This window comes from Podarcis bocagei, assembly GCF_964188305.1.
Source record: "Podarcis bocagei genome assembly, chromosome: Z".
Lineage (NCBI taxonomy): Eukaryota > Metazoa > Chordata > Lepidosauria > Squamata > Lacertidae > Podarcis > Podarcis bocagei.
Window position 1 is genome coordinate 20,469,496 of NC_138140.1, and position 27,318 is coordinate 20,496,813.

General features: G+C 47.7%; 4 protein-coding genes across 11 annotated transcripts in view; 1 reads left to right on the forward strand and 3 right to left on the reverse strand.

The window, feature by feature from the left end:
• Window positions 1–289: 289 nt before the first annotated feature.
• IGBP1 (immunoglobulin binding protein 1) lies at window positions 290–6,660 on the reverse strand. Its single transcript, XM_081178932.1, has 6 exons — window positions 6,260–6,660; window positions 4,875–5,201; window positions 4,198–4,393; window positions 2,869–2,948; window positions 1,552–1,664; window positions 290–763 (listed from the first exon to the last, which is right to left on the reverse strand). The coding sequence occupies exons 1-6, from the start codon at window positions 6,643–6,645 to the stop codon at window positions 630–632; spliced, it is 1,236 nt and encodes a 411-aa protein (XP_081035058.1). The 5' UTR covers window positions 6,646–6,660; the 3' UTR covers window positions 290–629.
• A 25-nt stretch (window positions 6,661–6,685) lies between these two features.
• On the reverse strand, window positions 6,686–13,585 carry LOC308578448 (protein Wnt-11b-like). Its single transcript, XM_081178844.1, has 5 exons — window positions 13,217–13,585; window positions 12,286–12,515; window positions 10,947–11,224; window positions 10,474–10,766; window positions 6,686–9,895 (listed from the first exon to the last, which is right to left on the reverse strand). The coding sequence occupies exons 1-5, from the start codon at window positions 13,285–13,287 to the stop codon at window positions 9,721–9,723; spliced, it is 1,047 nt and encodes a 348-aa protein (XP_081034970.1). The 5' UTR covers window positions 13,288–13,585; the 3' UTR covers window positions 6,686–9,720.
• Window positions 13,586–15,160: 1,575 nt separating this feature from the next.
• On the forward strand, window positions 15,161–20,778 carry LOC308578407 (transforming growth factor beta activator LRRC33-like). The gene is made up of 2 exons (XM_081178726.1): window positions 15,161–15,369; window positions 17,603–20,778. Exons 1-2 carry the CDS (start codon window positions 15,265–15,267, stop codon window positions 19,505–19,507), a joined length of 2,010 nt encoding a protein of 669 aa, XP_081034852.1. The 5' UTR covers window positions 15,161–15,264; the 3' UTR covers window positions 19,508–20,778.
• Window positions 20,779–24,807: 4,029 nt separating this feature from the next.
• Window positions 24,808–27,318, reverse strand: part of EDA (ectodysplasin A) — a gene marked incomplete at its 3' end in the record, with an annotated part of 50,630 nt that continues 48,119 nt past the window's right edge. For all 8 annotated transcript variants that reach the window (XM_081178831.1, XM_081178830.1, XM_081178829.1 and 5 more), the window contains one exon: window positions 24,808–25,059. In XM_081178831.1, the coding sequence (XP_081034957.1) occupies window positions 24,808–25,059 (252 nt within the window). The remainder of the gene's footprint in view (window positions 25,060–27,318) is intronic.

Sequence of the window (27,318 nt, forward strand, 5' to 3'; positions counted from 1 at the left end):
TCTCTTGGAGATTAGGAACAATTAATCTGAATCCTCCTCCCAGCAACCAGGAAAGAGAACTGTGTGAACTTCAACACTCTTTAACTGGTTACAGAATCAATTGGTAGGTATCCCCAAAAGCCATCTAGTCCAACCTCCTGCAATTAAGTCTCTCCTATATATACCATTCTGCTCTTTTGCCTTTCTCTTATTTTTATTGTATCTGTTTGTTTGTTTGTTTGTTTGTTTGTTTGTTTGATTCACTTCAAGAAAACCTCTCCCCACACCGCTTAAGTGATAAACTAAGGAAGGCATTTCATGTTACTTTATTTAAATACAGAAAGAATAAGTTACAGCAACTACGAGTTAACTCCATAAGGCTTATCCACTCAGCTTGCTGAGGACTCCTTTAGGAAACAGGGATAACCAACTTCTCCATAGGGATCGTCCATCTGGGGCAAGATGCTTTCACTACTTCCAGATTCCTGGCCAGGGGAACCTGACACAAGCCCCCCAACAAAAAAACCCCTTCTCTTTTTGAAAACCTTCTCCTCTGGAGAAAGAGGGGTCCCCAGGGTAGGGGGATCAATCCTCTGGTTCTTGGGGAGGGCGCCCGGGTCACAGGCTCCTCCTCTCGAGGAGGCACTTGGTCAGCCCATGTTCTTGCGGTTGCCGTAGCCCCTGGGGTGAAGTTCCTTCCACTCATCCCATTCCCGGGCTTTGCGCAAAGCTTCATCGTCATCCTTCTCCTCCGCTTTATTCTCTTCTTCCTGTTTTTCTGCAGCTGGTACAGGACCGAAAAAGGGGGAAACCAGACTGAGAGCACAGTAGGGAGAAAAACCCTGAATGCACTATGATTCCTAAATTGCAGGGTGTTGGGCTATATTGCCCTTCCGGGTAATATAGTTCTCTTACACTGTACGATTTTAAACAGAGGGTGGGTGCGCAGGGACTCTTTCCTGCATCGCAGGGGGTTGGACTAGAGGACCCCATGGAGTTCCTTCCAATTCTACTATTCTAAATCCTCAGCCCATTGTTATCTGCTGCTGCTGGAAGGCAGTGGGGAGAAATTGCGGGGGAGACATTAATCAGGGCTTTGGATAATTAATATTCTTTAGCCTTTTAAATGTGTTTGTGGGAAGGGGGGCATTGTTTTGTTGTTTCTGTTCTAACTATTTATATGTGCTTTTATCTTGTATTTTTATCAAATCAAATCAAATCAATCAATCAATCAATCAATCAATCAATCACTAAACAAATAAAACAAAGCTATTCAGAGTGGGGGATTTCCAGTCTATGCTGCTCATAGACACAACTTATTTATTGCATTTCTGTCCCACCTCTGTTCTTCCAGGATCTCAAGGTGGCATACACAGTTCTCTCTCCATCTGCATTTCATCCCCACAACAACCCTGCGAGGTAGGTGATACTGAGAGGAAGTGGCTGGTCCCCACGGTCACACCCAGGGAGCTTCAAAGCCAAGTGGGGATTTGAACCCTGTCTCTCCTGGGCCCTAGTCTCTCACCATTACAAGAGGCATCCTTCCCCCACACCCCTGCGCCAAATAAATACCTGAGGCCGCTTGTGATATGCCCTGATCAGGAAGGGCTCCTTGCTTTCGATGCTGCTCATACCAGTCATCCACTGTCATCGTCGCCAGGCTTGGGTAGCCAGCGCCAAACACCCTATAAGAAAGGAATGAACGTTTTTATCATTTAATCATTCAGCACAGTGGTGGAGCAGAGCTGTGCTCTAGTCCTAGCAAGATGGGAGTCTCTTTGGCTGAGGGGTTCTCATGTTTGGGAGACAGGTCTAGGATGGGACTGCCCTACCTCTGAAGGAACAAGTGTAGAGCTACAGGGTATTCCTGGATACATTATTTGTCACTTACAGAATCACAGAACTGGAGAGCTGGAAGGTGTCCCTGAGAGTCAATGCATGAATCACAGTTCAAGAATACATGAAAGGCAGTCATCCAAGTTTCACTTAAAAATATTCAGTGAAGGAAGATTGTGGTAGTTTTTGTTATTGCCAATATCATCACCATTATTCATAGAATCAGTTGTTTATTATTATGTTTATTATTATTAAAAATTATATACCGCCCTTCATCTGTAGAGTGCAGAGTGGTTCACAATACCAACATACATAAAATTACAATATAAACAAACACAAAATACATAATTAAAACAATAACAAAAGCAAACCAATCCCTCCACCACAACAACACATTTAAAAGGGCATTGAATGTCGCCTGGACTTAAAGGTGTATAATGAAGACACCAGGCAAACCTCCACAAATGGGGAGCCACTGTAGAAAAGGCCTGTTTTCATGTTGCCACCTGAGGCACACAAAGAAGGGCCTCAGATGGTGACTGGTGGGTGCAAGTAGGTTCCTATGGAGAGAGGTGGTCCTTGAAGTACTGTGGTCCCAAGGCATTTAAGGCTTTATAAATCAAAACCAGCACTTTGAATTGGGCCCGGAAGCTAATGGGCAGCCAATGCAGTCAGGCCAGGATCAGTGCATTATGCTCAAACCATCTTGCCCTGGTGAGCAACCTGGCCGCCAAGTTCTGCACCAGCTGAAGTTTCTGAACTGTCTTCAGAGGCAGCCCTATGTAGAACGCACTGCATCAATCTAACCTAGAGGTTAGCTGGAAAAATCCCCCAGAGCCATCTGGAAACCCATTGGGTCCATCAGCCTCTGAGAACGGACCATCCTCATAGGTTCCCCACCTCTGCAGAATCATAGAATCGTAGAGCTGGAGGGGGCCCCAAGTGTCATCCCGTCCAACCCCCTGCGGTGCAGGAATCGTAACCAGCATCACACACCTGGAAGGAGCCAGCCCCCCTGAATGCCCCCCCCTGAAAAGAGCAGAGCACCCATACTTTGCCTGGGTAGTATCCCGGGTCAGGATGAAGGGCTTCAACGGAGGCCCAAGCGGGCGTGGAGGCTGCGTCGCTGTACCCTAGAGAGGATAAAAAACATATTTCAGCACACAATCCAAAAGACACATTCTACCCTCCACAGCCAACTGAAGGGCCCCACCCCATGACACCCATTCAGTGACAGGTGACGGATTCTGCTGCCCACAGGTCACGTCAGATTCTCCCACGTGGGGAAGGACCATAGGTCAGTGGTGGAGAATTTGCCTTGCAAGAAAAGGTCCTGGGTTCAGTCCCAATGCCATCTGCAGGTAGGGCTGGAAGCCACTGCTGCCAGTCAGTGTTGGTGGTACTGAGCTGAATGGAGCAAGGGTCTGACTCAATTAAGGCAGCTTCCTATGTTCCTGCATACAATTTATCAAAGCTGCAACATTCAACTATCTGCCCTGCCCCAGGCCGGATCTGGAAGAGGGGGCTGTTCTGTATACAGGGCCCTGTAAGAGGAGTTGGCCATCTCACCCAGCCAACCAGGTGCCAAAGGGAAGCCCGCAAGCAGGACACAAGCATTACAGCACTCTTCCCTCCTGCAGCTTCCAGCAACTGGTATTCAGCGCAAAGTTAAACTGTGGAACTCGCTTCCATAGGAGGCAGCGATGGCCACCAATCTTTAGAACAGGATTAGGGAAATTTATGGAGGAGAGGGCTGTCGATGGCTAAGAGCCACAATGGCTCTGCCCTGCCTCCACATTCAGAGGCTGCAATGCTACTCTTCTGCTCTGAGACTGTTTGCATGGGTTCCCTTTGGGGCACCTGGCTGAGTTCCATGTGAGAAGAGGAGGCCCATGTGAGAAGAGGAGGCTGGACTAGATGGGCCATTGGCCTGATCCAGAAGGTTCTTTTTGTCTTCTGTTGTGCATGGGTCTTGCTTGCAGGCTTCCCATAGCAGACATCTGGGTGGCCGCTGTGATGGGATGCTGAGCAAGATGGGCCCCTGACCTGATCCAGCAAGGCTCCTTTTATGTCTTCATGGGTGTGGTCAAAGGACATCTGGGGAGCCCAGGCTGCTCCAGGGCCTCTGTAGCATCTCTGCAGGGTGGGGAGTGGTATTCTGACAGAGGGCTCCCCTGTTTTTCACATGTAAGGGGTCACATCACAACCACCACAACCACAGGGGACCACTCAGATGCTCTCTCCCCATTGTAAAACCATATAATTGAAGAGCAGGAACAGATCCCAAGGAGCATCTAGTTCAACCCACTGCAATGCCTGAAGTGCTTTCAGGCCCCAAAAAGGCAGAGAGGGCGGTCCCCTCCCCATGTCCCACCACCCTACCTGCTTCAAGGCATCCCGCCGAATGAGGATAGCGACTTCCTGATCAATGCTCTCGATTTCCTCCAAGCTTGTGCTAATCCACTTCTTGATCTGGAGCAAGTAGAACTCCCGGATCTGCTCCTCCTCTGCCTGGCCACCGTCGATGAAGGGCTTCAGGGTGGCCAACTGGTTCTCGAGCTCCTTCTTCTGCTTATATCTGTTTGGGGAAAGAACATGGAGGGGTTGGCCTAGATGACTCTCAGGGGTCCCTTCTAACTCTAAAGATAGGTTGGATAGGCATTTGTTGAGGATTTCTGCTTTGCTGGGGGCTGGACCGGATGATCCCTGAGGTGTCTTCCAGGATTCAAGGGATAAGGCTTTGAAAAACATTTGTGTTCCTGTCTATTTTAAATTTGAGCACTTTGCTTTCCCTGTTTTACAAAACAGCTGCTTTGAGCCTGTTTTCTAAACTGCTGTCTTAAGTTTAGGTATTCAACCCACTGCATTATTTTATAATTATGGTTTTCCCAATGAAATTATTGTTTTATTTCTGGCTTAATTTAATTATTGTTTATTCTGAAACATACCAGAATTTAAATATTACCAAAAAGGTATCACAGTAACTGAAAACATTTAAAATCAAATTGACTTGAAACTGACATTTGCCACCCATAATCCAGGAAGGCCTCCCTACTCACCTTTCGATCTTCGCCTGCCTGTTGGATGCCATGGCAAGGATAGCCGTCTGCTGATCAGTCCCCAGAACGGAGTTGATGTTGCTACCGGAGGACTCACTTTCATCCCCGCTCTCCACCTCCACCTCCACCTCCCGTGGGAGTTGGAAGCGCCCAATCCCATAGTCTTTGCAGACCTTCAGGAAGTCCATGAAGCCAGCACGGGCCCTCTGTACATGCTCCAGGCGCTTGCTGGGGTTGACCTGCTTCAAGACGAGGGCCGCCAACAGAGCAGGGACCAGCATGAACTTCAGATCGGCTGAGGAGATCTCCTCCAGCTCTTCATTGTGGCTGAAAGGAGAGAGCAGAGTAAAAATCATAGAGTTGGAAGAGATGCCCCAAGGGTCATCTAGTCCAGCCCCGCTGCAATGCTGGAATTAGAGCTAGAGAATCTGGCCAAGCTCTGCAGAAAAAAACCTCCAATGGAGGGGAGTCCACCACCAGTTTCCACCCCTCTCTCATAACACTAGAATGCATGGACAATTTTTTCAAAGTCCTTCTTCAGACAGCACACAGCTAATTCGTGGAGTTCCCTACCACAGGGGAACACAGATGGCTTTACAAGAGGACAGGTTCGTGGAAGAGGAGAGGGCTATGAATGGCTACTAGTCACAATGGCTTAGGTAGCCATCGGTGAAGCCTACACAGGGGCGCCATTGAGGCTCCCAGCCTCTGTGTGTGTGTGTACACAAATGCGTGGAGGTGCCAAACTGGGTCTTTGACCTGGGCAAAATAAATCCTAGTTTTGCCCCTGTGGGCCACTGTGAGAATAAGATGCAGAACTAGATGGGCGATTGGCCTGATCCAGCAGCCAGGCTCTTAGAATTATAAAACTATAGAGTTGGAAGGGACCATGAGGGTCAACTTGTCCAACCCAGGGCAACGCAGGAATCTTTTGCCCAACGCTAAGAGTCTCATGCCCTATTTGCTGAGCTATGAGAAGGTCTTAAAAACAGGGAAAAGCAATAGAAGAACCAAATCAAACTGCTTTTATTCCATAAATTGGGAATTTGGTCCAGTGGGAATTTCAAATTCAACTAAGTGGGGAAAACTGCCTGTGAACTGTCAGGATCTGAGCAGGGAATGCATGGTGGGGGTGGGCACCTCCCTCTTCTATTGTGAATGGGTGAGATCCAGCCCAAGCAAAAGCTTGTGGCGGTGAGGAGCTGAAGGTGCCTCTGGGCAGATACAGAGTCCCTCTGGAGCCACAAGCTGAAGATTGGACTGAAGCACTGCCGGTTTCTAAAGGTCATCAGGCAGGCGCTGCCATCCCGAGGTAGACTGTGAGCCATGGACAGCCCCCCCCATGGGGTGTACATGTGGCGCCCTCTGCACATGCTCTACGGCACCTGAAGAGCTGGAGCTCGGCGACGGCGCTGGAGGCGCGTTCCAGGAGGCCGATCCCGCGCTGCACCTTCCGCTGCACAGCGGGGGCTCCCGACGAAGGTTCCGCGGCGCTGCCATCCTCCACCTCCTCCAGCAGTCGCCAGCCGGACTCCAGCAGCTCCGACAGCCGTAGCGGCTCCTCCGTCGTTGTGCTCGCCGCCATCATGGGAGGGGCGGATATGGAGGGAAAGGAGCGGACGGAAGTCTTGCGGCTGAAGGAGGTGCCGCCATCTTTAACGAGGGCCTGCAGAGTGGGCGCCGTGACGCCCACGGGTTCCACCGGCGGAAGGAGGAAGAGAGGGTTCGGGCAGAAGCGGCGACATCGTACCGCTGAAGACGGCGGCGCCATGCTGAAAGAGGGCAGCAGAAGTGACAGCCGGCGCCATCTTGGTTTGGGGCTATTTCCCCGCCCCCCGGAGCGGCGCCGCCTCCTCGCTTTGCGGGCCCCGCCTTCCCCTCAGCAAGCGGAGGTGCCAATGGCGGGGTTGGAGAGGGTAGGGACTACCCTGCAGGGCTGTTGTGTCAGCTGATAGGAGGGTTCCAGAGAAATGGGGGGCGGGGTCCTGGCACTTGTTCCGCTCCCGGTTCATCATCATTGCATTACTTATTATTATTGATGACGATGTTATGGGGGAAATTGGGGTTACGCTTTTACTGCCCTGCCCCCATCAAGGAAATGATAACACAAGGAGACAACAAAAGAAAGGAAGGCCAGCGGTTGATCTTTACCGACCTGTTGCAACAGAGACACCCCCCCCCAAAAAAAATCCGACATTCCTTGCAAGAAGGTGAGGGAATCCAGAACAAAAGCATGTTACATTTTTTAACCCTTGGGTGGTACCTTCCTCTGTCACAGAAAGACCACTCCCAAAACGCCACAGATGCATCGCAAAACGGGTTGTCCATGTAAATCCGATCATGCTCAGAGTTCATGTTTCTCCAACATATTTGCAAGTCTGCCAATCAAGATGCCCAACAATACCTGATAATTGCCCTTCCTGGTCTGTCTGATAGATCCTTTTGAAATGGGTAATACCTTGACTCCAGAATCTGTTATCAATGACCTGTTTCATTCATGCAGATAGATATCTGCTCCTTTGACAAGTCTGCTTGGACAGTTATCAATACTTGTTAAACCAGTTTCACAGAGGGGAGGCTCAGGAAGAATTTCCTGCTAATATGACTGGAGGAGTCTTGAGGTTGGCTTGGGGTTAAGCATGGCTCCTGTATTGCCCTCCGTTCTTTTACAGCTCAGGTTTTACTGTTAAAAGTGATATCTCATTAATTTTTCTCTAACAATAATGATGGACATTATTACGGTATTAATCACTGTGCTTGTTCACAATGTTGTTGTTCATTTTTATTATTCATTGTTGCTGCTGTTATTGGTATTAATCATTTGTTATTATTTTTATATTTTATTGGATTTTAGGAGTCTAGAAAGATAGAAATGAAAATATTAAGTTGCTGGTGTTCTTGGCTGCATCTGCATCCCCACCATAATCGCAATTAACCCTCACAGCAACCCTGTGATGTAGGACATATTGAGATGCAGCAATTGGCCAAAGGTTACCCAGTAGGCTCCATGGCCAAGTGGGAATTTGAGGTCAATTTGCCCACATGGTATTTATTTATTTATTTTCAAAAAAAAAATTATTGGTTTTCACAATATTATAAACAAACAAACTCATAAGACAAACAAACATAAATCATAGGCTTATTAAAAATTACACTTATTAACTTTTAACTTTGTTAAGTGACTTCCCCGCTTCCCCTTGGTTGAATTTCATTGCATATCCTTTTAACGGTTTCCCGAATCACTGCCCACATGGTATTAGGCATTAATATACCTCCAAATCTAAAACAAATCAAGCCAATTTTATATCCCTTGAAAAGTTTTTTGTTTTGTTTTTTAAGAAAAAGATATTAAAACTGGCCAAAACTTAACTATCAAACTTGGAGAAAACAGCAGAAGTTAAAATGCATTTTTTCTTGAAAATGATGCATTGTTCCCAGGTGCCAGCTGTGCCCTCTGTCAGTTGATGAGGATCCCCTTTGCACATTCATCTACACCACTGATCAAAGGGAGTTGGATTTGATGACCCTTTGGGGTCCCTTCCAACTCTACAGTTCTGGAATTCTGAAAGATGTGGAAAAACTCTAAGCCGTTTTCTTTAATCAGTTTTCTGATCGAAAGATACATTTGACAAATCGCACCAGCGAAATCTCCTAACCCAGTAACCTGATTGACAGGAGAGAAGGTCAGTCTGGTGAGATTTTAGCCTTGGCAAACCCAGTCTGCTTCGGCTAATTGTTTGTAAGAAGCTTGCAGATGATAAATGAGTCGGATCTGACCAAGAACCTCCTCTTGACTGCCCAGATTCAGAAAATTGCAGAATTGGAAGGGACCCCAATGGTCACCTAGTCCAACCCTCCCCCTGAAATGCAGGAATTGCAGCAAAAGGAATCCCTGACAGCTGACCTCTGTTGAAAAGCCTCTGAAAAATCATCGCATTGTAGGGTGAGAAGGGACTCCAAGGGCCATCTAGTCTAACCCCCTGCAACGCAAAGAGGGCTGTTAACAGTGGTAATAAAAGCCATTTTTTAAAAAAGATAAATTATTTATTGTTTGCTTTGCTTGCTACTGCACTTTTGGGTTGTTAAAAATGGTAATAAATGGCTAGATATTTGTTCATCTGGAGTTCTCCTGCATTACTCCAGAAGAGCAAATAAAGATTTTAAAACAGGCTTAAACAGACAGAAGATTGGTCAAGCTAGTATTGTTAATATTGTGAGCTCACAAGACAAGATGAACACATAGTGAAAATATTTTTGGAGCATCAAAGCTGTTATATTGGGGGTCACAAGCTTGACCTAAAGTCAATTGTTTTGTTTTGAACCTTAGCAGAATCTCATTGTTTGATAAATGCTGATTACTTAAAAGAGTGATGAGCCACAAAATTCTGAAAATTAGATATTATTTCTGTAACAACTGTAATAATTTTGGTATATATACTTTGACACAACTTTGATAATATAATCAGAAACATTTATCTGAGTGTTGGTTGTAGTTCTACTTTTATTTTTATGTAATTGCCGCATGTCATATGCTGTAATAAGATATATCTCAATGCCACCATGTTAAACAGTTGAAAAATGAAAATGAATAAAAAAAAAAATTATGAAAAGAAATAAAATTAGATGCTATTGCTGAAAAAAGTAAATGAAATACTGTAGTTTATAAAAAGTTAACTGTGATTTTAAATCTAAAAGAAATTTGGAAAAAATTAAAATTAAATTACTATTTTTTAAATATATATAATTATATATAAAATTATATATATAAATATATCTGTTTATCTCTCTGTATATGAACCCTCTCGTTGGAAAGAGGTATAGCTTAACTCGGGGGCCCAGCCTCTGGTCACTTGCAGACGTGTTTTTCAACCACTCGCTGGCACTTCTTGCAGGTCACATAGCAGCACCAATGGTACCTGCAGCGGCACTTCTCCTCCACCCTCTCTGCATAAGTGTTGTAGCCGCGGCCGCAGCAGAGGAGGCGGCACCCGCCACTACCCGCTGAAGTCTTGTTGCAAGGCCTGTTGCGGGGTGAGAGAACATAAGATTCTGAGAAGAGAGCCTGGCTGCCGGATCAGGCCAAAGGGAACTAATCCCATCCAACATTCTCTTTTCACAGTAGCCAAACACCCCTAAGAGTCTAGGAATCTCTAGGCAGACTGCCTCTGGGCCCGTTGGCTCCATAAGAACATGAGAAAAGCCCTGACAGATTTGGCCAATAGCCCAACAAAAACAAAGCAAAATCAAAGAATCATAGAGTTGAAAGGGATCTCCAACTACCGTATTTTTCGCTCTATAACACGCACCCGACCATAACACGCACATAGTTTTTAGAGGAGGAAAATCCGTAGGCATGCCACCCGTAGGCATTCCCTCCATAACACGCACAGACATTTCCCCTTACTTTCTAGGAGGAAAAAAGTGAGTGTTATGGTGCAAAAAATACGGTAATCCATTATTATTATCATCATCATCATCATCATTATCATTATCATCATCATCTCCAACTAATCCAATCCCCTGCAGTGGCAGTGGGATGACAGAGGTTCTGGGTTCGGGAATCAAGGCTCCTGTATGTATCATGCAAGGATTTACTCACCTATCCTGAGTCCCCAAGGAGCCCAGCTTGGGGTTCTTCAGACAATAAGTGGGGGAATGTACAAGGTAGGCCAGTTCATCTGCCTTCAGGGGCCGGAGTCTGCCTCCTCTGGGTGCCAGCTGCCTTCTGCTGCCCACAAGCCAAGGCATCACCTGAGTGGCCTCCAGGTACTTGGATTTGAGCTCTGAGCCAATAGTGGCTAAATCCCGCAAGCCCTTCCAGCAGGTCTTGACAGTGCAAGATCCAGACACCCCATGGCACTTGCACATAGTCTCCAAGGAGTCTGACAGGACCTGGGAGAGGAGACGGAAAGATAAGAGAAGGACTGTCAGGCACCCGAGTGGGGAGAATTGAACCTCCTGCACCCACAATTCTCTCACCTGGATTCTCCAGTACCAGATAATAAAATCAGGGACCCCGGGGGGGGGGGCATCTAGCCCAACCCCCTGCAGTGCAGGAATGACCCTACTCACCTGCCGGCCCACTGCATTGTTATGGAGGTTTAGGACCCTGGAGATCTGCCTCCCCGCCTTGCTGAACTTCATGGGGCCGTCAACAAAGGCAGAGCCCAGCTGGAGTCCAAAGGGGAGATTGTCCCCACAGCCACCCCACTGAAAGCTGGGGTGGGGTGCCTCAGAGGGAGTGGAGCCACAGAAGCAGAAAGGGACCTGCCCAGAAGCGCAGGCCCGGGCAATGGAGTGGCTGGCGGCGGAAGATGCCAGGGCGTATACAAAGGCGGACTCCCTGGTGCCTGCAAGAAAAAGAATAAATGAAATTTGTTTTATAAAGTGATGCACAACATGGAGAAAGTGGAAAGAGGCAAGTATTATTTATTATCTTAATTAAATTTCTAGGAGGCAGCAAAGGCTACCGAAGAGGAGATGTAGTAGAAGTTTTGAAAATTAGGCATGACATGGAGGAATGTTTTCCTCCCTCTCTCAAACTTGTGGACCTCTAGTGAAGCTGAAGTGGTGGATGATTGAGGGACAGATAAAAGGAAGGACATATTAGTTAAAACTATGGAACTCACTCCTGCAGGAAGCAGTAAGGTAAAGGTAAAGGGGACCCCTGACCATTAGGTCCAGTTGTGACAGACTCTGGGGTTGCGGCGCTCATCTCGCTTTATTGGCCAAGGGAGCCGGTGTACAGCTTCCGGGTTATGTGGCCAGCATGACTAAGCCACTTCTGGTGAACCAGAGCAGCGCACAGAAACACCGTTTACCTTCCTGCCAGAGCAGTACCTATTTATCTACTTGCACTTTGACGTGCTTTCAAACTGCTAGGTTGGCAGGAGCAGGGACCGAGCAACGGGAGCTCACCCCGTTGCGGGGATTCGAACCGCCGACCTTCTGATCGGCAAGTCCTAGGCTCTGTGGTTTAACCCACAGCGCCACCCACAGCAGGAAGCAGTAATGACCACTAAACTGGATGGCTCTAAAAGAGGATTGTTCAAATTCAGGGAGAAAAGGGCTATCAAGGCAGCTAGCCACACCTGTTTCTGACACCTGTTTCTGAACCCCTGTTTCTGGAGGGGAAGAGTTTCGCTTGTGCTCAGATCCTGGTTGTAGGCTTCCTATAATGGGCATCAGGTCAGTCAGTATGAGAACAGAATGTGGGACTAGGTGGCCCTTGACCTGATCCAGTAGGGCTCTTATGGAACCTTCCAACCAATTCTATGATTCTAACTGGGGAGGGGGAACTGTCTGAGTGGCCCACATTCCCACCTCGGCAAAGGAGGCTGGATCCAGCCAGAGGGGCTTTCCTCAGAGAAAGGGACAAAGGGATGAAGATGGAACAAAGCATGATCATTACCCCTCTGTAGGTCTGGGGCCAAGTGAGGCGCCCCCTCGACGGACGAGCAGTTCCACCGGGAGTTGGCAAAGGTCTGTTGGCAGACAGCCTTGGTCTGGCGTGCTGCTTCCACCAGGCTGGGCATCGCCTCCAGGTGCCTCCGGCATAGCCGGGCAAGGGCATCCGATGCTAGAAGGCGGCAGTCCTGGGGGTTATCCCAGGCCACTTGCGTCCCATTGGCCGCCAGGCTCCTGAAGCGGGGGTGGGAGATAAGAAGAATGAGAGCTGTCATGACACCTGCAGAAGACACCTGGTTTCCACTGCCCGCAAAGGACCCACAAGTGGTACTCTACCCATCTGTGGGTGGCATCAAGGAACCTCCCCAGTCCCTGGGGGTAGGATGGCGAGGGAAGCTCCCTGCAGATGGCGCTGCCACCTTCAGAAACTAGGTGGGGGGGCATAAAGGAGGCATCAGAGAGGCTTTGTGTTGATCCTGCAAGGCCGGCTGGCATTGGAGGGGCTGTGCCATCTGCTAGGGGTTCTTTAGCTCTGGTTGCTGCCTTGTGCTGGATTGTGCTACTCCCTTCCATCTCTGCAATTCTGCGCTTCTATGGCCTCTCCCCTTCCTTGGAGGTTTTGAATCAGAGGTTGGACGGCCATCTGCCAGGGCGATTTCAGCTGTGATTCTCGCATTGCGGGCATGCGATGGGCCGGGGGGGGGTAGAGGGTTTGGACTGGATGACCCATTGGGTCCTGGGCTGTGTTTGCAAGGCGGGCTGGTGTGGAGGGAAATCCCCGGGAGCTGGCGTCGTCGTCGGGGCTTCCCTGAACCCTGCAGAGCCGGCTGGTGAGGCATTCCTTCGTCCCCCGCTGGGCTTGGGGACAGAGAAGACGCACCCCTGCCAGGACCCCCCTCACCCCCAACCCACCTACCCACCCCAACGGGACTCACAACCACTGTATGGCGGCGCAGAGGCCAAGGCTGGGAAGCAGCAGGGCAAGCCCCATCCAGGAGCAGCGCATGGCTGGCGAAAAGAAAGGCCGGGGAAGGGCGCAGAGGCCTCTTAAAAGGGCTGCTCCTCGACGCAATGGGCGGTCACCAGGCCCAGGTGGCGACTGGGAGGGTCGCCAGCCTTGCCGTAGGCAAGTTTTGCCGTCGGGCCACTTCGGCGACGCTACTGCAGTTCCTCCTTGGCCCACTAGAGGGGGTCACCTCCGCTTTCTCCCGCGAGCGTGGCGCTCCCGGGAAAAGTGTACGACGGATTGGAACGCAGCCCAGGCGGGGTGTGGATTGAAGTGACCTGGAAGGGGAGTGAAACGGGGTGGGGGCGCCCTCTTGGAAAGTGAAGATCCTAGAAATGTAGAGATTATGTATTTGCATTTGCATTTATACTCCATCCTTCCCCCCCCCCCCCAGGAGCCTAAGGTTGTTGGTGTCCATCTGTCTGGAGAGACAATGGAGTGCACCTCGAGGGGTGAAGACAAACTGCTCTCCAGGGAGCAAGCCTGGGCAGTGTGTATGGATTGCGACTACCGAGAAGGCCCTCTACCTGGTTCCCTGTAACTTCACTTCTTGCAGTGAGGGAACCGCCAGCCGACCCTCGGAGGAGGATCTCAGTGTCCGGGCTGAGCAATGGGGGTGGAGACGCTGCTTCAGGTATACTGGGCCGAGGCCATTTAAGGCTTTAAAGGTCAGCACCAATACTTTGAATTGTGCTTGGAAATGTACTGAGAGCCAGTGAAGATCCTTTAGGACTGGTGTTATATGGTCCCAGCAGCCGCTCCCAGTCTGGCAGCTGCATTTTGGATTAGTTGTAGTTTCTGGGTTACCTTCAAAGGTAGCCCCACATAGAGCACATTGCAGTAGTCCAAGTGGGAGATAACCAGCAGATGCACCACTCTGGTGAGACCGTCTGCGGGCAGGGAGGGTCTCAGCCTGCGTACCAGATGGAGCTGGTAAACAGCTGCCCTGGACACAGAATTGGCCAGCGCCTCCATGGACAGCTGTGAGTCCAGAATGACCCCCAGGTATCACACCTGGTCCTTCAGGGGCACAGTTACCCCATTCAGAACCAAGGAATCTGCCCCCCACCTGCCCCCTGTCCCCAGACAAAGTACTTCTGTATTGTCAGGATTCAGTCTGTTGACTGCCACCACCACCACTCTAGACAATCGCATAGGACGTTTATCACCTTCTCTGGTTCTTCCACTGTGCCTTCAGTATGCAACAATTGGAAAGTTGTAAGACTACACTGGATATTTACACATTCCAGGGACCTTTTAAAACAAATAGCCATTGAAATGCATAAAAATGGGCTCTGGTTCTGCTCCCCGGCCCGAAAACAGTCAGGATCTGGTCCATTAAGTTAAAGGAAGGATGAAGTATAGCGTAAGGTGACATGGGTAACATCCCAACCCTACAATTCTGATTGGAGGTTTTTCAACAGAGGTTGGTGGGTCATCAGTCAGGGTTAGTTTAGCTGTGGTTCCAGCAATGCAGGGGGTTGTGCCCTCAGAGCTTTCTTCTAACCCTAAAATCCTATGGTTTTCACAGATGGACATTCAGCCCTGAGGGAATCATCTGAGCCTCAACATGTAAAGAAAAGCTGGATTTTGGGATCCGTAGGAACTCCCATCCCTCTGTGTGCTTCTAGGTGCTCTACCAGTGATGCAAAATCCCCCCTGGAAGCCAGTGGGTTTTCCAGCTGGGGGATTACCTGAGAAATCCCTTGGGCTCCCTTCCCTCAAATAGCCGATTTCCCTTTGGGGCTAAGAGGCTCTCCCAGGTCCTCTGAGGTTCCTCCTTGGTTTTGCTTTCCCTTCTGGACTCTTCCCCCACTCCCCATTAAGCCTCCCAGTGCCTAGTCTGTGGCTTCCGTGGTCCTGAGAAATGCACAACCCTTATCATCTCCCTGCAGACACCCAGGTCTATTTATACACCAAACCTCCTTCCTTTGGGACAGTGGAAGAGGCACTGCAGGGTGGCTTTTAGAGGCTGCAATGGGCTTCCTCCAGGTACACCTCCTGTTTTGGGTGCTGCTGCCTGCTTTTCTGAGAGCATGGCCTCGCCAAATGGAGACCCCCAAACTTCTGCCCTGCTGGAAGGTAAGGCACCTAGAATCAGAGAATTGTGGAGTTGGGAGGGGACAACCATCCAGTCCAACCGCTCATTGGAGTTTTTTTAATACAGAGGTTAGGTCTGTATATATTAGAATCTGTCAAGAGGGCTGGGGACATCTATGGCCCTCCAGATGTCCTTGGACTCCAGCCAGAATGGCCAATGGTCAAGACTGATGGGGTTTGTAGTCACGGGTTCCCTAGGCTTGCTCTAACCTGTTGGACACGCAGCCCTCTCAAGGGTAAGCTTTCACCTCTGTCAAAATTAAATCCCAAAAATATTGTACCAAATTAGATTTTGCCATCAATATGTACTGAGTTTATTGCAACCCGTCTGACAATTACCTGATATGACGAGATCGGGCGTGTTCAGGGTAGTATGGCCGTAGTATATGCCTACGAGGGAAGAATGGAGAATGAAATTGATGGAATACGCAGAAATGGACAAATTAACAGGGAGAATTCAGAACCGACGAGACCAGAGATTCACCGAGGACTGGAATAAATTTACAGAGTATATAAAAAATGTATGCGAGGAGCAATTAACATTTGTTGGTTTTCAAGAAGCTCTGTGAAAATAATTGGTAGAAATATTGCTTTAAAAAATATGATAAGATTAAGATTGTTAGAGTGCAATATAAAATTGAGAAATGTGAGTAAAAGTGATAATACGGAAAATTGTCATACATGCTGAGGGAAGTCTAAAAGATGTAGATGATAGAAGCGGATGTTAAATTTTGGTGGAATGTATATTGAAAATTTAATAAAAATTATATGAAAAAAGACAATTACATGATATGGAAGAAAACATATTCTGAAAAATGTATGGATTAACTGTATAAATAATGAATTTCAATAAAAAATAATTTAAAACAAAAACAAAAAACACCATTATTATTTTTTACATTTACAAAGGGGTATAATGCTATCGTGAATCAATTTCATTGAGCTTTCCCTAAGAAAGCTGGAAACAGATTTTTGGCAGTTCCCAAATTTTATTCCAATCCTCAGGGAATAATTTTTGTGCCAATATCCAGCTCCCGTATGTTTTTATGGGGTTCCATAGATCCGTAAGTTAAATTAAGCAATATGGAATACAATTTAGAAACTAATCTACCCCCACCCATTGTATTTAATAAATTTATAAATTGTATTAAGGGTCACAGAGTTTGCGTTTTTATGTTCTTTTGTATTAAAACTATGAATTTGTTTAAAAGAAGCCATTTTGACTCTCCCAAAGGTACCTCAAATATTTATCTGCAGTGGGAATTACATTGTCCTAGTAGCAGGGCCATTCCTTTGAAATGGTAAATAGATTAGTTCCTAAATCTCTTATTTACTAGTTTACACCTATTGACAGTTTGCTCAGCTTAACAGAAACTTGCCAGACTGGATTTGCAGGAAGGGGGTAAGCCCCCTAGATTCCAGACAGTTTGTTAATGGGATTTGCAAGTGAAAAGAGAATTGGAAGGTTTTCCCCATCCTCCTACTACAGAGAAATATTTGAGGTCCCTTTGGGAGAGTCCAAATGGCTTCAAGGATTGCTCTCCTGTACTATTTCAGACACGTGGTTTATATACTTAAGTATGTGTGTTTACCTTGTGCATTTATGAACATTTATTCTATATTCGAGACCTTAGAATTCTTATAACATTGGTTACTAGCCCTGATGGCTATGCTCTGCTTCTACAATCAGAGGCATCAGTGCTTCTGAACATCAGTTGCTGGAAACCAGAGGAAGGGAGAAGACTGAAATGTTGCTTTTTATGTGTTATTATATTTGTTATTGTGTGGTTTTGCTATGTTATTATGAAAATGCTCTTTGCACTGTTTGATTTTGAATCACTTTCCTATTAGCTTTGTTATAAGTCACTTTGAGTTTGATTTTTTTGGGGGGTGGAAAAGGGGCATAAAAATGAAAGGAAATGAGTGAGTGAGTGAATGAATGAATGAGAGAGCTCTTGTGCTTGGGTTCTGCTTACTGGTTTGCCTTTGGGACATCTGATTGGTCCTTGTAACTACAGGATGGTGCACTAGTTGGACCATTGGCCTGATTCAGCAGACTCTTCTGATGCTCTTCTGGAACTTCCTGGTCCAGAGGTATTTGACCACTGTGAAAACAGGATGCTGGACTAGATGGATCACTGGCCTGATCCAGCAGGGCTATTCTTATGTTCTCATGTTTGTCTGACTTCCTCCTTCTTACTCCTTCTCTCTCCAGACCTGGATTTCTGTCTCTTGCAGAGGCAGAGGCTTGACCACGTTTCCACAAGGACTCAGCTATGAAATCAAGCGGATTGACCTCTCCCACAATGCCATCTCAAACCTGACAGACTATGACACATCTGCTTTGGAACAGCTGGAGCAGCTGGACCTGTCATACAACCACCTGCGCTCACTGTCCGGGGGAGCCCTGGGGCACCTTGCCCACCTTCGCTCCCTGATTCTGGCCGGGAACCAACTCCACCAAGACCATTTCTCCAATGGAAACGCCTTCCTGTCACTGGTGAGCCTGGCAGCCCTTGATGTCTCAGCCAACGGCTTAGATAACCAGATGGTGGCCTCATACCTCCACCACCTCCCAGCTCTGGAGTGGCTAGACCTGTCGGGGAACCACTTGACCTGTCTGGCAAATGGCATCTTCCAGGGGGTGCCCCGGCTGAGGGAACTTCACTTGAGGTGCAACTCCCTTGTTGAGATCGAGGAAGGGGCCTTGTCCCAGCTCAGGGCCCTGGAGGTCCTCGACTTGTCCATGAATTCCCTCCACTGCTTGACAGGCTTCGGCCTAGCCCAGCTGCGGGTCCTGAACCTTAGCTACAATGCACTGGAGTCCTTTGATGGGGCAGGAGAAGAGGCCCCCTGCCGCCTCCATGTCTTGGACCTGAGCCACAACCGGCTGAATGCCCTCCCGCTGCTCCCCAGGAGGAACCGGCTTCGGTACCTAAACCTCTCCCACAATGCCATCACCACAGTGACTAACGAGAGCCAGAACGTCACGCCTCAGAATGTCTCTCAGAGCTTTGCAAAACTGATGGACCTGAATCTCAGCAGGAACCGCCTGGGATCATTCCCAGTTGCGCTTCTTCATGGTTTGGCTTCCCTCCGGGCTCTAAGCCTGGCGAGTAATTGCCTCAGTGACTTGGCCGTGGAGCTGCCCACGAATCACAGTTCACCAGGTCCCATTGCCGACAGGGTATGGCAAAAGCAAACCTCACTGTCTGTACGGATGCTGGACCTCCAAGGGAACTCCATCAGCCACTTGCCGCCACGTTTTTTCGACCTGCTTCCTGACCTGGAGGTGATGGATCTTGGCCTCAACCACATCCAGCTCTGTCGAGCAAGGAACTCCTCCAAGGGAGAGTGCCTCCATGCCAAAACAGAGGACTGCACTACCTTCCACTGCCTTCCACACCTCAGGCACCTCAGCTTACGCGGGAACAACCTCAGGCTGGTTCACGGATGCCTGTTCCACCAAACGCCCTTGGCCTCCCTGGATCTGTCAGAGAACCAGGGCCTGGTCCTGCCCTCTTATGCTTTGGAGGGTCTGGAAGCATCTTTGCAGGAGCTCTCTTTGAGAGGGAACCGAATGAAGACTGCCAACCTGAACTTCCCTTGTCTGGTGTCCCTGAGCATCCTGGACATGTCAGGGAATGACCTGAGTGCCATCCCTCCCAGCTTGCTTTGCTCCCCTCTGGAGAAACTGGACATCCAAGGAAACCAGCTGGAGAGCATAGAAGAAGCTGCAGCAAAGCAGCTAAGAAGGAGTCTCCGGGCTTTGTCTGTGGCTGGAAACCCCTTCAGCTGCTGCGAGCAAAAGTGGCTGCAAATCCTGGGCACTTCCGTGCTGGACTTGGGTGAGACGCTGTGTTATTACCACAATGGGGATGAAAGCTTCACAACTCAAATCAGTGGCAAACAGGCTGGGCAGCTTTGCCCTCGCAATGCGTACAAGGTCTATCTGGCTGTAACTGCATTTTTGGTGTGCACTGTGGGCCTCCTCTGCGCCAGTGTGCGCTGGTTCCTGAAAAGGGCTAAGACCTGCATGCCACTCTGTCTGGGCTCCCTAAGAAACAAAGTAGAACCTGCTCCATCTCCAAGCAAGGAAGCCAACTCTACAATTTTATAATATTTAAATATTCATCCTGCCCTTGTAAATGGCCTGTAGGATTTCTGCCTCTGCTTTTCACTCTGGAGCGAGCAGTTGCTGTTTATTACACAACCAACTTTACATCTTTGCAAGCAGCAAAACAATTAAAAATACTTCATGCTTCTGAAAACATTTACAGAATATCAAATATATTCATGGGCCATAATTTCAAAGTAGCCAAGGATGGTACATTTCAGCCATAAAATACCTGGGTGAGATGTAATGAGCTGTGAGGTAGAGAAGGTTTCTGGTAAGAGGGGATAAAAGAAAAGGAGGGAAAAGGCAGATCTGAATTAAGGCAGGTAAGTGTAAAGTGATGCACATTGGGACAATCTCCTCCCTCTCCTTATTTGCAACTCCTGCATTACAGGGGAATGGACTAAAAATTATTCTTGTGGGTTCCTTACATCTCTTTATGCATTATCCATCAGCAATAGCCTTCTGCAAACATCCCTGAGTTTGCAGTTCTGTTGTTGGCATGGTGAGAGTGGGGGATCCCGAACCTTTCCTCTACTCCCGCAACTCCAGGGAAAGGCTGCTGGCTGTCTCTATTTATAGCACTGTTTATGTAGTTTCTAGATAGGAGCTAGAGAGGAAGTTGTAGTGCAGGTTCTCAAAGGGTGTTTCCTGCATAGCAAAGAGAAGCAGAAACATGGGTGCTCCAGTAAAGAAGGGGGAAAGGGAACAATGCTCAGGGAAGTACAATGCAGCCCTGTTTAGAAAGGACTTCAAGGCGGAGGGAGGGGGCGGTCCTTCCTGGAATTGGCATGCCATCTTTGCCCACCACTGGACCCAACGTAGCAGCAGCAGCAGAGAGGAAGGAGGCCAGGTGGCCACCCAGTCAGACCTTGGCCCAAGTCATGCCACCACCCTGTTTTATTCTGTTTTGAGGCAAGTAAAGAAATGTACACTTACTCCCTGGGAGGTAGGAAGATCCAAGGCAGGTAAAATAAAGCACTTCTTAGCAAATCTATGGAAATCCCTCCCACAGGAGGTAGTGAGAGCCATCAAAATAGGATTGGACAAATTCATGGAGGAGACAGTTATTGATGGCTACTAGCCATGATGGCTGTGTTCTGCCTCCACAGTTGAAGGTATTCATGCTTCTAAATACCAGTTTCTGGAAACTGCGGGTGGTGTGTGTGTGCTCTTGCGCTCAGGGCCTGCTTGCGGGTTTCCCATTTCGGCATCTAGTTGGCCACTGTGAGGACAGGATGCTGGACTCAGTAGGCCAGCAGGCTCTTCTTATACTCTTATACTTCTTCTTATACTTCTTATACTCCTAAGGAACATCCATGTCCAGGGGCAGTCTGTCTAGCTTCCTAGTCTCTTAGGGGCATTTGGTCCCTGTGAGAACAGGATGCTGGACTCGGATGGGCCATTGGCATGATCAAGCAAGGCTCTTCTCATGATCTTTAGGCCTTTGACCCACCTTTAGGCCCACCCAGATTGAGCAGACCATTGTTTCCTCTCTGAAGTCACACTGGTAGCCCTCGGGCAACAAAACTGTGGGTGGCCCAATGGGATGGTCTGGGCCAGTCCCGACCCCCTCCCGACCTCAGGAAGATACAGTGGGCTCCCAGGCTCTCATCTAAACGATCCAAGCTCCCTGGGGTCCTTGAGGGCCAGTCACTGCCTCTCAGCATCATCTTATCTCACAGGGTTGTTGCTATTGTGGGGATTTATTTATCACATGCATATCCCACCTTTTCTTTCAAGCTCAAGCTGGCTTACATGCTGTGAGGAAGGTTAGGTTGAGATGCATTGACAGACCCCCACAGTCTCCCAGTGAGTTTTATGGCTGAGCAAGGACTTGAACCAGGGGTCTGCAACCCGCGGCTCCGGAGCCGCATGTGGCTCTTTTACACCTTTGCTGCGGCTCCGGGGTGGATACTAGCGAGGGGAGGAGGTGCATTGTGCGCCCCGACACTCCCCACTGTGGCGGGCGCTGTACTGGCTGTGACGTCGCATGGGGGCGGTGCATGCGTTAGTCACGCACCATCCCGACCTCACCTTCCCGCCCACTGTCAGATTGCGGCTCCGGAGATATATTTGTTTTAAATGTCGCAGTGGTTTTGCGGCTCCCAGTTTTTTCCCCCTTCGGAAACGGGTCCAAGTGGCTCTTTTTGTCTTAAAGGTTGCAGACCCCTGACTTGAACCCTTGAACTGTGGCATCCCAAGGCCCTACTTATCATTTAATCCACACAACAACCCTGTCTAGTAGATTAGGCAGAGTCAGTGACTGATCCCAAAGGGGAGCTTTATGGCTGAGTGGGGAATCGAACCCTGGTCTCTTCAAGGTCATAGTCCAATACTCTTTAACCATTACACCACCCTGGCTCTCAGTGAGGAGGGAGAGAACAAAGGATTCTTGGGAGGAAAATGCTGGGATACAAATGCAGTCAACAGATGTGCCATCCTAGAACGCAGGTAGCCACTGGTGGAAGATCTGTCTGCCTGGCTGAAGTCCAAAGATGTTCTTCCAGAGTTGAAGGTGGTGGTGGGGAAGCTGCACCCCTTCTGAGTTGAATTACTTTTTATTATCTTTTAGGTGTTTTTAGTTTTCTGTATTTTAACTATGCCATTTTCTCTTGAGTCCCAGTCTGGGGAAAAGGCAAGATATAAATAAATGTAATACGGTAATAATTGTAATTGGCAGCTGAAGCAACAACAGCAGATATGTTCCAATGTCTAAGACAATATTCTCCTAATTATGCTTCTAAATACATATTCTACATTTGACCCCCCCCCCCTTTAGAATGGCTTTATTTTGAAATGTTTGCTTTTTTTGTTAATTTTGCTGTGTTAAATGTGCATTCTATACTTGACCTTTGTGTGTTGTGTCCTACAGTGGTACCTCGGGTTAAGTACTTAATTCGTTCCGGAGGTCCATTCTTAACCTGAAGCACCACTTTAGCTAATGGGGCCTCCTGCTGCCGCCGTGCTGCTAGAGCACAATTTCTGTTCTCATCCTGAAGCAAAGTTCTTAACCTGGGGTACTATTTCTGGGTTAGCGGAGTCTGTAACCTGAAGCGTCTGTAACCCGAGGTACCACTGTATTTTGAAACCTTTAACCTAAGATTATATTTTCCTCTTAGTTTTGAATGTATATTTTATCTTTTTCTGTGATGTTTTATTTTGGAATATTTTATTGGATATTTGAATGTAGCTTGCAAACCACTATGAGATTATTTTGCTTAAAATCATAAAGCAGTACAGGAAATAAATAAAAATAATGTAGGGATGGTTTTTGTTGCGATTTCTTCATTGCAGACTAAGTGTTCCTTGGGGCTCCCTTCTATGATTCTAATGAATCCAATGGCTCTACAAACCTGATGAGCTGACTGAAAAGTTTTACCTTGAAAAATGCTTCTTCCGCCAGGCATTTAAGGATAAAATTATTTGTAGGAGTTGTCATGAAGGGTCTGGTGCTTCCTGAAACTCATTTCATGAAGAGAATGGAAAAAATGGTGTGAGGATGGACTGAAGACACTCCGAAAGCCTGCGAGGAAAATTCTGTCGCCACAGACAACAAATTTGCCAATTGTACCATAGATTAAGAGCCTTACACCAAGGTGGTGCATGGAAGGGACACAGGTTTATGTCATGCTTGGAAGGGAGGATATCTACACTGCAGCTCAGCGGGGTTGGGCTCCAAACCAATGGATTCAAAATTGCTTTTAAAGATAGGTCAGATAGCCATCTGTCAGGGCTTCTTCAGCTGTGGTTCCTGCATTGAAGGGTGTTGGACTATATGAATCTTGGGGATGGGCCCTTTCAATTCTTATTTCTCTATGGGATCAGTGAAGGCAAGTCAGTATGGATCCCACTGGTCTGCCATCTGTTTCAAGGTTTTAGGATTTTAGAAGCGTTAACTCTATACAAGTGATGGGCAGATTCTCTAGCTGGGATTCCTGCATCGCAGTGGGGTTAGACTAAATGACTTTTGGGGGTTACATCCAACCCTACAATTCTGATCTTTGACTCACTGGAGGTTTGTCAACAGATGACGGATGGCCACCTGTCAAAGATTATTGAACCGTGGTTCTTACCTTGCCAGGAGTTCAAACATCTAAAGGGCTGTGACATGGAAGATAAACCAATGGCTTCAAGTGACAACAAAGGAGACTAAACCTTTAAGCCCTGACCATTCCAAACACAGCATCCAAAATCAGGTTGGAAAAAGTTTTATTTGCAATGGAAAATATCGACAATTCACGTAAACTTACATCCCTGTCTATGTACATTATGTATATTCTATATACAGACCATACAGTGGAGAACATTGTGCTGACCCAGAGAGCAGCTTCAGGCCCCCACCATGCCCGCCTGGCCGTTTCCCCTGTGCCCGTGGACCCTTTTGGCCACCCTAAGCTGCAGTGGGGAGCTGAACCACCACCCTACCAGCATGGTCAAAACCCGAGGAATTTGCAGGGGAGGAACAATTTTTCGTAAATCTATAAATTGTCTCCCTCAGGAGGCAGTGATGGCCAACAACTTGGATGGCATTACAAGAGAACTGGACAAATTTGTAGAGCAGGAGAGGGCTATCAACGGCTACTAACAACTGTGGTTATGTTCCACCTCCACATCTGGAGGCAGCAGTGTTTCTTAATGTCACTTGCTGGGATGGTGGAGGTCCTTCTGAGTGGGCGACAACTTCTGAGTACCAGAGATAGAATTAAAAATATTTCCCCACGAATTGGGTAAAAGGTAAGCATCAAACCCATGTGCAGTGTCCTCGAGCACCAATTTTTTTGTGGGATTCTTACCAATTGCAGCCTGTTCAATATCTGACTACATCTGAACATGAAAAAGGTGTTCAGCAACCTCCTATTGAAGTACTGGCTTCTCTGTTTGTTCTCCCAGCTTAGGGTTGGTGATGCTGACACAAGTCTGCCTGCTTAGCCTGCAAAGGTCTGCATTCCCTCTTACACTCAACTCAGGGGGGCAGTGAATGGACTTAGGGGGCAGTGAACTGACTTAGGGACAGGTTACTGGGCACAGGGCACCTGAATATTCCACGACAATTGGCACAGACGGGCCATGGATCACATGGCTCTATATCCAGGAGTCTCATTTTAAGATCCAACGTTTGCTTGTCAAAGAGAACCGAGTGATATGATCCCACCCCAGCCTCAGTTTTCCCTAGTGTATGCTAGGGGATCTCCTTTTCCCTAATGCAAAACCCAGAGGGGACCCCCTTTTTATGCCCTTCCTTCCTACTGCCGCACCAATGAATAAATATCCCTTGTCCGTTCTCCCTGTCCAAGTCCCCTCTAGGATGCTGGAGCATCTCCCAGCCGTATGGCCCCAAAGAAGGTGGTGTGCTTGCTCATGTTGATGGAGATGTCTGCGTGGACCATCTTCACGGCGATTTTCTGCCGGGCTTTCAGGAGGCAAACCCCAGCTGTGTAGCAGGTGTTGAAGTTGGTCTTGCCTGTCTCAAGGCTCCGCGTGCACTGCAGGAAGGGCCTCTCGTCCACCACCACCTCGTAGCTGGCAAAGTCCGTGAAGTTGATATAATATACCTAGACAGGGGGGAAAGGGCATTATTTTAAGAAGGCAAGGGGGCCAGGCACATGACCCCTGGTGTGCCTTCCAACTCTACAATTCTACCTCTGTTTCCAAGGGCAACTGAAATGCCCAAGTGACCTTCAACCAGCACATTCCTTGTTCAAACAAATGAGGAGCCCTAGAGTATTTCATAAGAACGTAAGATTAGCCTGCTGAATCAGGCCCATGGCTCATCTAGCCTAACATCCTGTTTTCATAGAGGCTGAACAGTTCCTTGTGGGAAGCAGGACAAGAACACAAGAGCAATACTGCCCCTTCTGCGGTTTCCAGCAACTGGTGTTCAGAAGCACTGCAACAGCATAGCCCAGCAATTATGGCTTGTAGGCATCAATAGTCCTCCACGCTTCCATAAATCTGCCTAATCCTCTTTTAAAGCCAAGTTGGTGGCCATCAACTGCCTCCTGTGGGGTGTGAATGTCACAGTTTAACTATAAACTGTGCCAAAAAGGTACTTTTAGAAACCTGTTCTAAACCTTCCAACATTCAGATTCATTGGGTGTCCATGAGTTTCCAGTGTTACGAGAGAGGGAGAAAAGCTTTTCTCTCTGCACTTTCTCCATGCCAGGCATCATTTATAAACTCCTATAATGGTTGCCTCTTACTCATTGTTTCTCCAAACTAATAAGCCGCAAACACTCCAACTTTTCCTCACAAGGGAGTTGCTCCACCCTCTTAATCATTTCCTTTGTATTGCCCTACATTGTGGCAAGAGGAGCAAGAATGGCTGGGAGTCTTGCACCGTTTTGATAAAGCACGAAAACGTTTAGAAAGCCAGCCATAAAAAAGCCACGGCAAGCATTGCTACCTCTCCCCTTTCAGAAAAAGCAAGAGGGTCTGATCTGACTTCCGCTTGCAGAAGGGAAGCAACTGTTTTAAAACTCTAGGAAGGATGCAAGAACATGACAGGCAGAACCTAGCAGATGTGGGAGGGTAATGCCTGATAGCCGTCTTCCAACATCCGATGTGCTGTCCCCTAGAAGGTGGACCCAGCTGTTTTCCTGCTGCTCCAGAGGAGAAGACCCAAACCAATGGAGTCAAATGACAAAACCTTATGAAGAACTTTCTGAGGGCAAGAGCTGTTCAAGTGTGGAATAAATGACCTTGGAAGGTGCTGGACTCTCCCTCATGGGAGGCTTTTAAACAAAGGTTGGATTGCCATTGGTGATTTCTGCACTGCAGGGGGTTGGACTAGATGTCCTCTGGGGGTTCCTTCCAACCCTACAATGCTATGAGACCTGTCTTTGTACACAAGCAACTGGACTGAAAACAAAGCACCTCCTTCTGTCACGGTGTTCTCTCTCTGCCACCCTATTTTGGGAATAGGAACAGAAGGCCTTTTCCAGTGGGATAGCAGCATGGAAGCAAAATGTCCCAGACTGGGAGGAAAAGGATTTGGTTAATTGGCCGAAAACCTTTTTGAAAAGTATGTCATAATCTAAAAGCATCTAAAGGGCAGAGCTTGAATGACCATTAAAAGAACTGTACTCCCCAGGGTCATCTAATTCACCCCCTGTAATGAGGAAACAACAGCTAACATACTGCATGGTGTCTATGCAAATGTCTGGCTTGTCCAAGACTACACAGAGTCTTTATTCTTGCTAGTGATGGAACTCAGAGATGGAGAATACTTTTTATGTTTTAGAAAGCTTTATTACTTGAAAATTGGATCTTTGCATGAGTGATACTTTACTATCCCTTCAGAACTGCACTGGATACTTCTGTCCTTCCAGGCTGTGATGCTTTAAAATGTTCCATTCTTGTTTTAAGAAAACAAAAATGTTCCATTCTTGTTTTAATTCTTTTTGTTATGTTTGCACCTTTTTTTGTTAACAAGCCAACAAAATATTATTTTTAATTTTTTTTAAAAGGATGTTAACATTTCTTTATCTATCAAATTTATATCCCATCTTTTTCTCCAAAGAGATCAAAGTGGCATACACGGTGTATTCTTCATTAAATCCTCCACAACAACCCTGAGAAGTAGGTGAGGCTGAGACTGGCCCCGCAAGGTCACCACTGAGTGAGCGCCTTTGGCTGCATGGTTAAAGTGCACTAGGACCCAGGAGAGACAAGGGTTCACATCCCCCACTTGCCTATTAAATTCACTGGGTATGACCTTGGGTGCCAGTCACTCTCAGCCCAACCTACTTTTGCAGGGTTGTTGTGAGGATAAAATGGGGAAATATATACATGCCACCTTGAGACCCCTGGAG

Excerpts from the sequence above, each read along its gene's own strand:
- LOC308578448 (XM_081178844.1), bottom strand. The coding sequence starts at position 13,287 with ATGCGCTGCTCCTGGATGGGGCTTGCCCTGCTGCTTCCCAGCCTTGGC. Across the intron at positions 10,767-10,946 it reads ACAATGCAGTGGGCCGGCAG|GTCCTGTCAGACTCCTTGGA; the intron begins GTGAGTAGGGTC and ends CTCCTCTCCCAG. Across the intron at positions 9,896-10,473 it reads TCCTTGGGGACTCAGGATAG|GCCTTGCAACAAGACTTCAG; the intron begins GTGAGTAAATCC and ends ACCCCGCAACAG.
- LOC308578407 (XM_081178726.1), top strand. The coding sequence starts at position 15,265 with ATGGGCTTCCTCCAGGTACACCTCCTGTTTTGGGTGCTGCTGCCTGCT. Across the intron at positions 15,370-17,602 it reads AACTTCTGCCCTGCTGGAAG|ACCTGGATTTCTGTCTCTTG; the intron begins GTAAGGCACCTA and ends TTCTCTCTCCAG.
- IGBP1 (XM_081178932.1), bottom strand. The coding sequence starts at position 6,645 with ATGGCGCCGCCGTCTTCAGCGGTACGATGTCGCCGCTTCTGCCCGAAC. Across the intron at positions 5,202-6,259 it reads GCCGAGCTCCAGCTCTTCAG|CCACAATGAAGAGCTGGAGG; the intron begins GTGCCGTAGAGC and ends CTCTCCTTTCAG. Across the intron at positions 4,394-4,874 it reads AGGCAGGCGAAGATCGAAAG|ATATAAGCAGAAGAAGGAGC; the intron begins GTGAGTAGGGAG and ends TTCCCCAAACAG.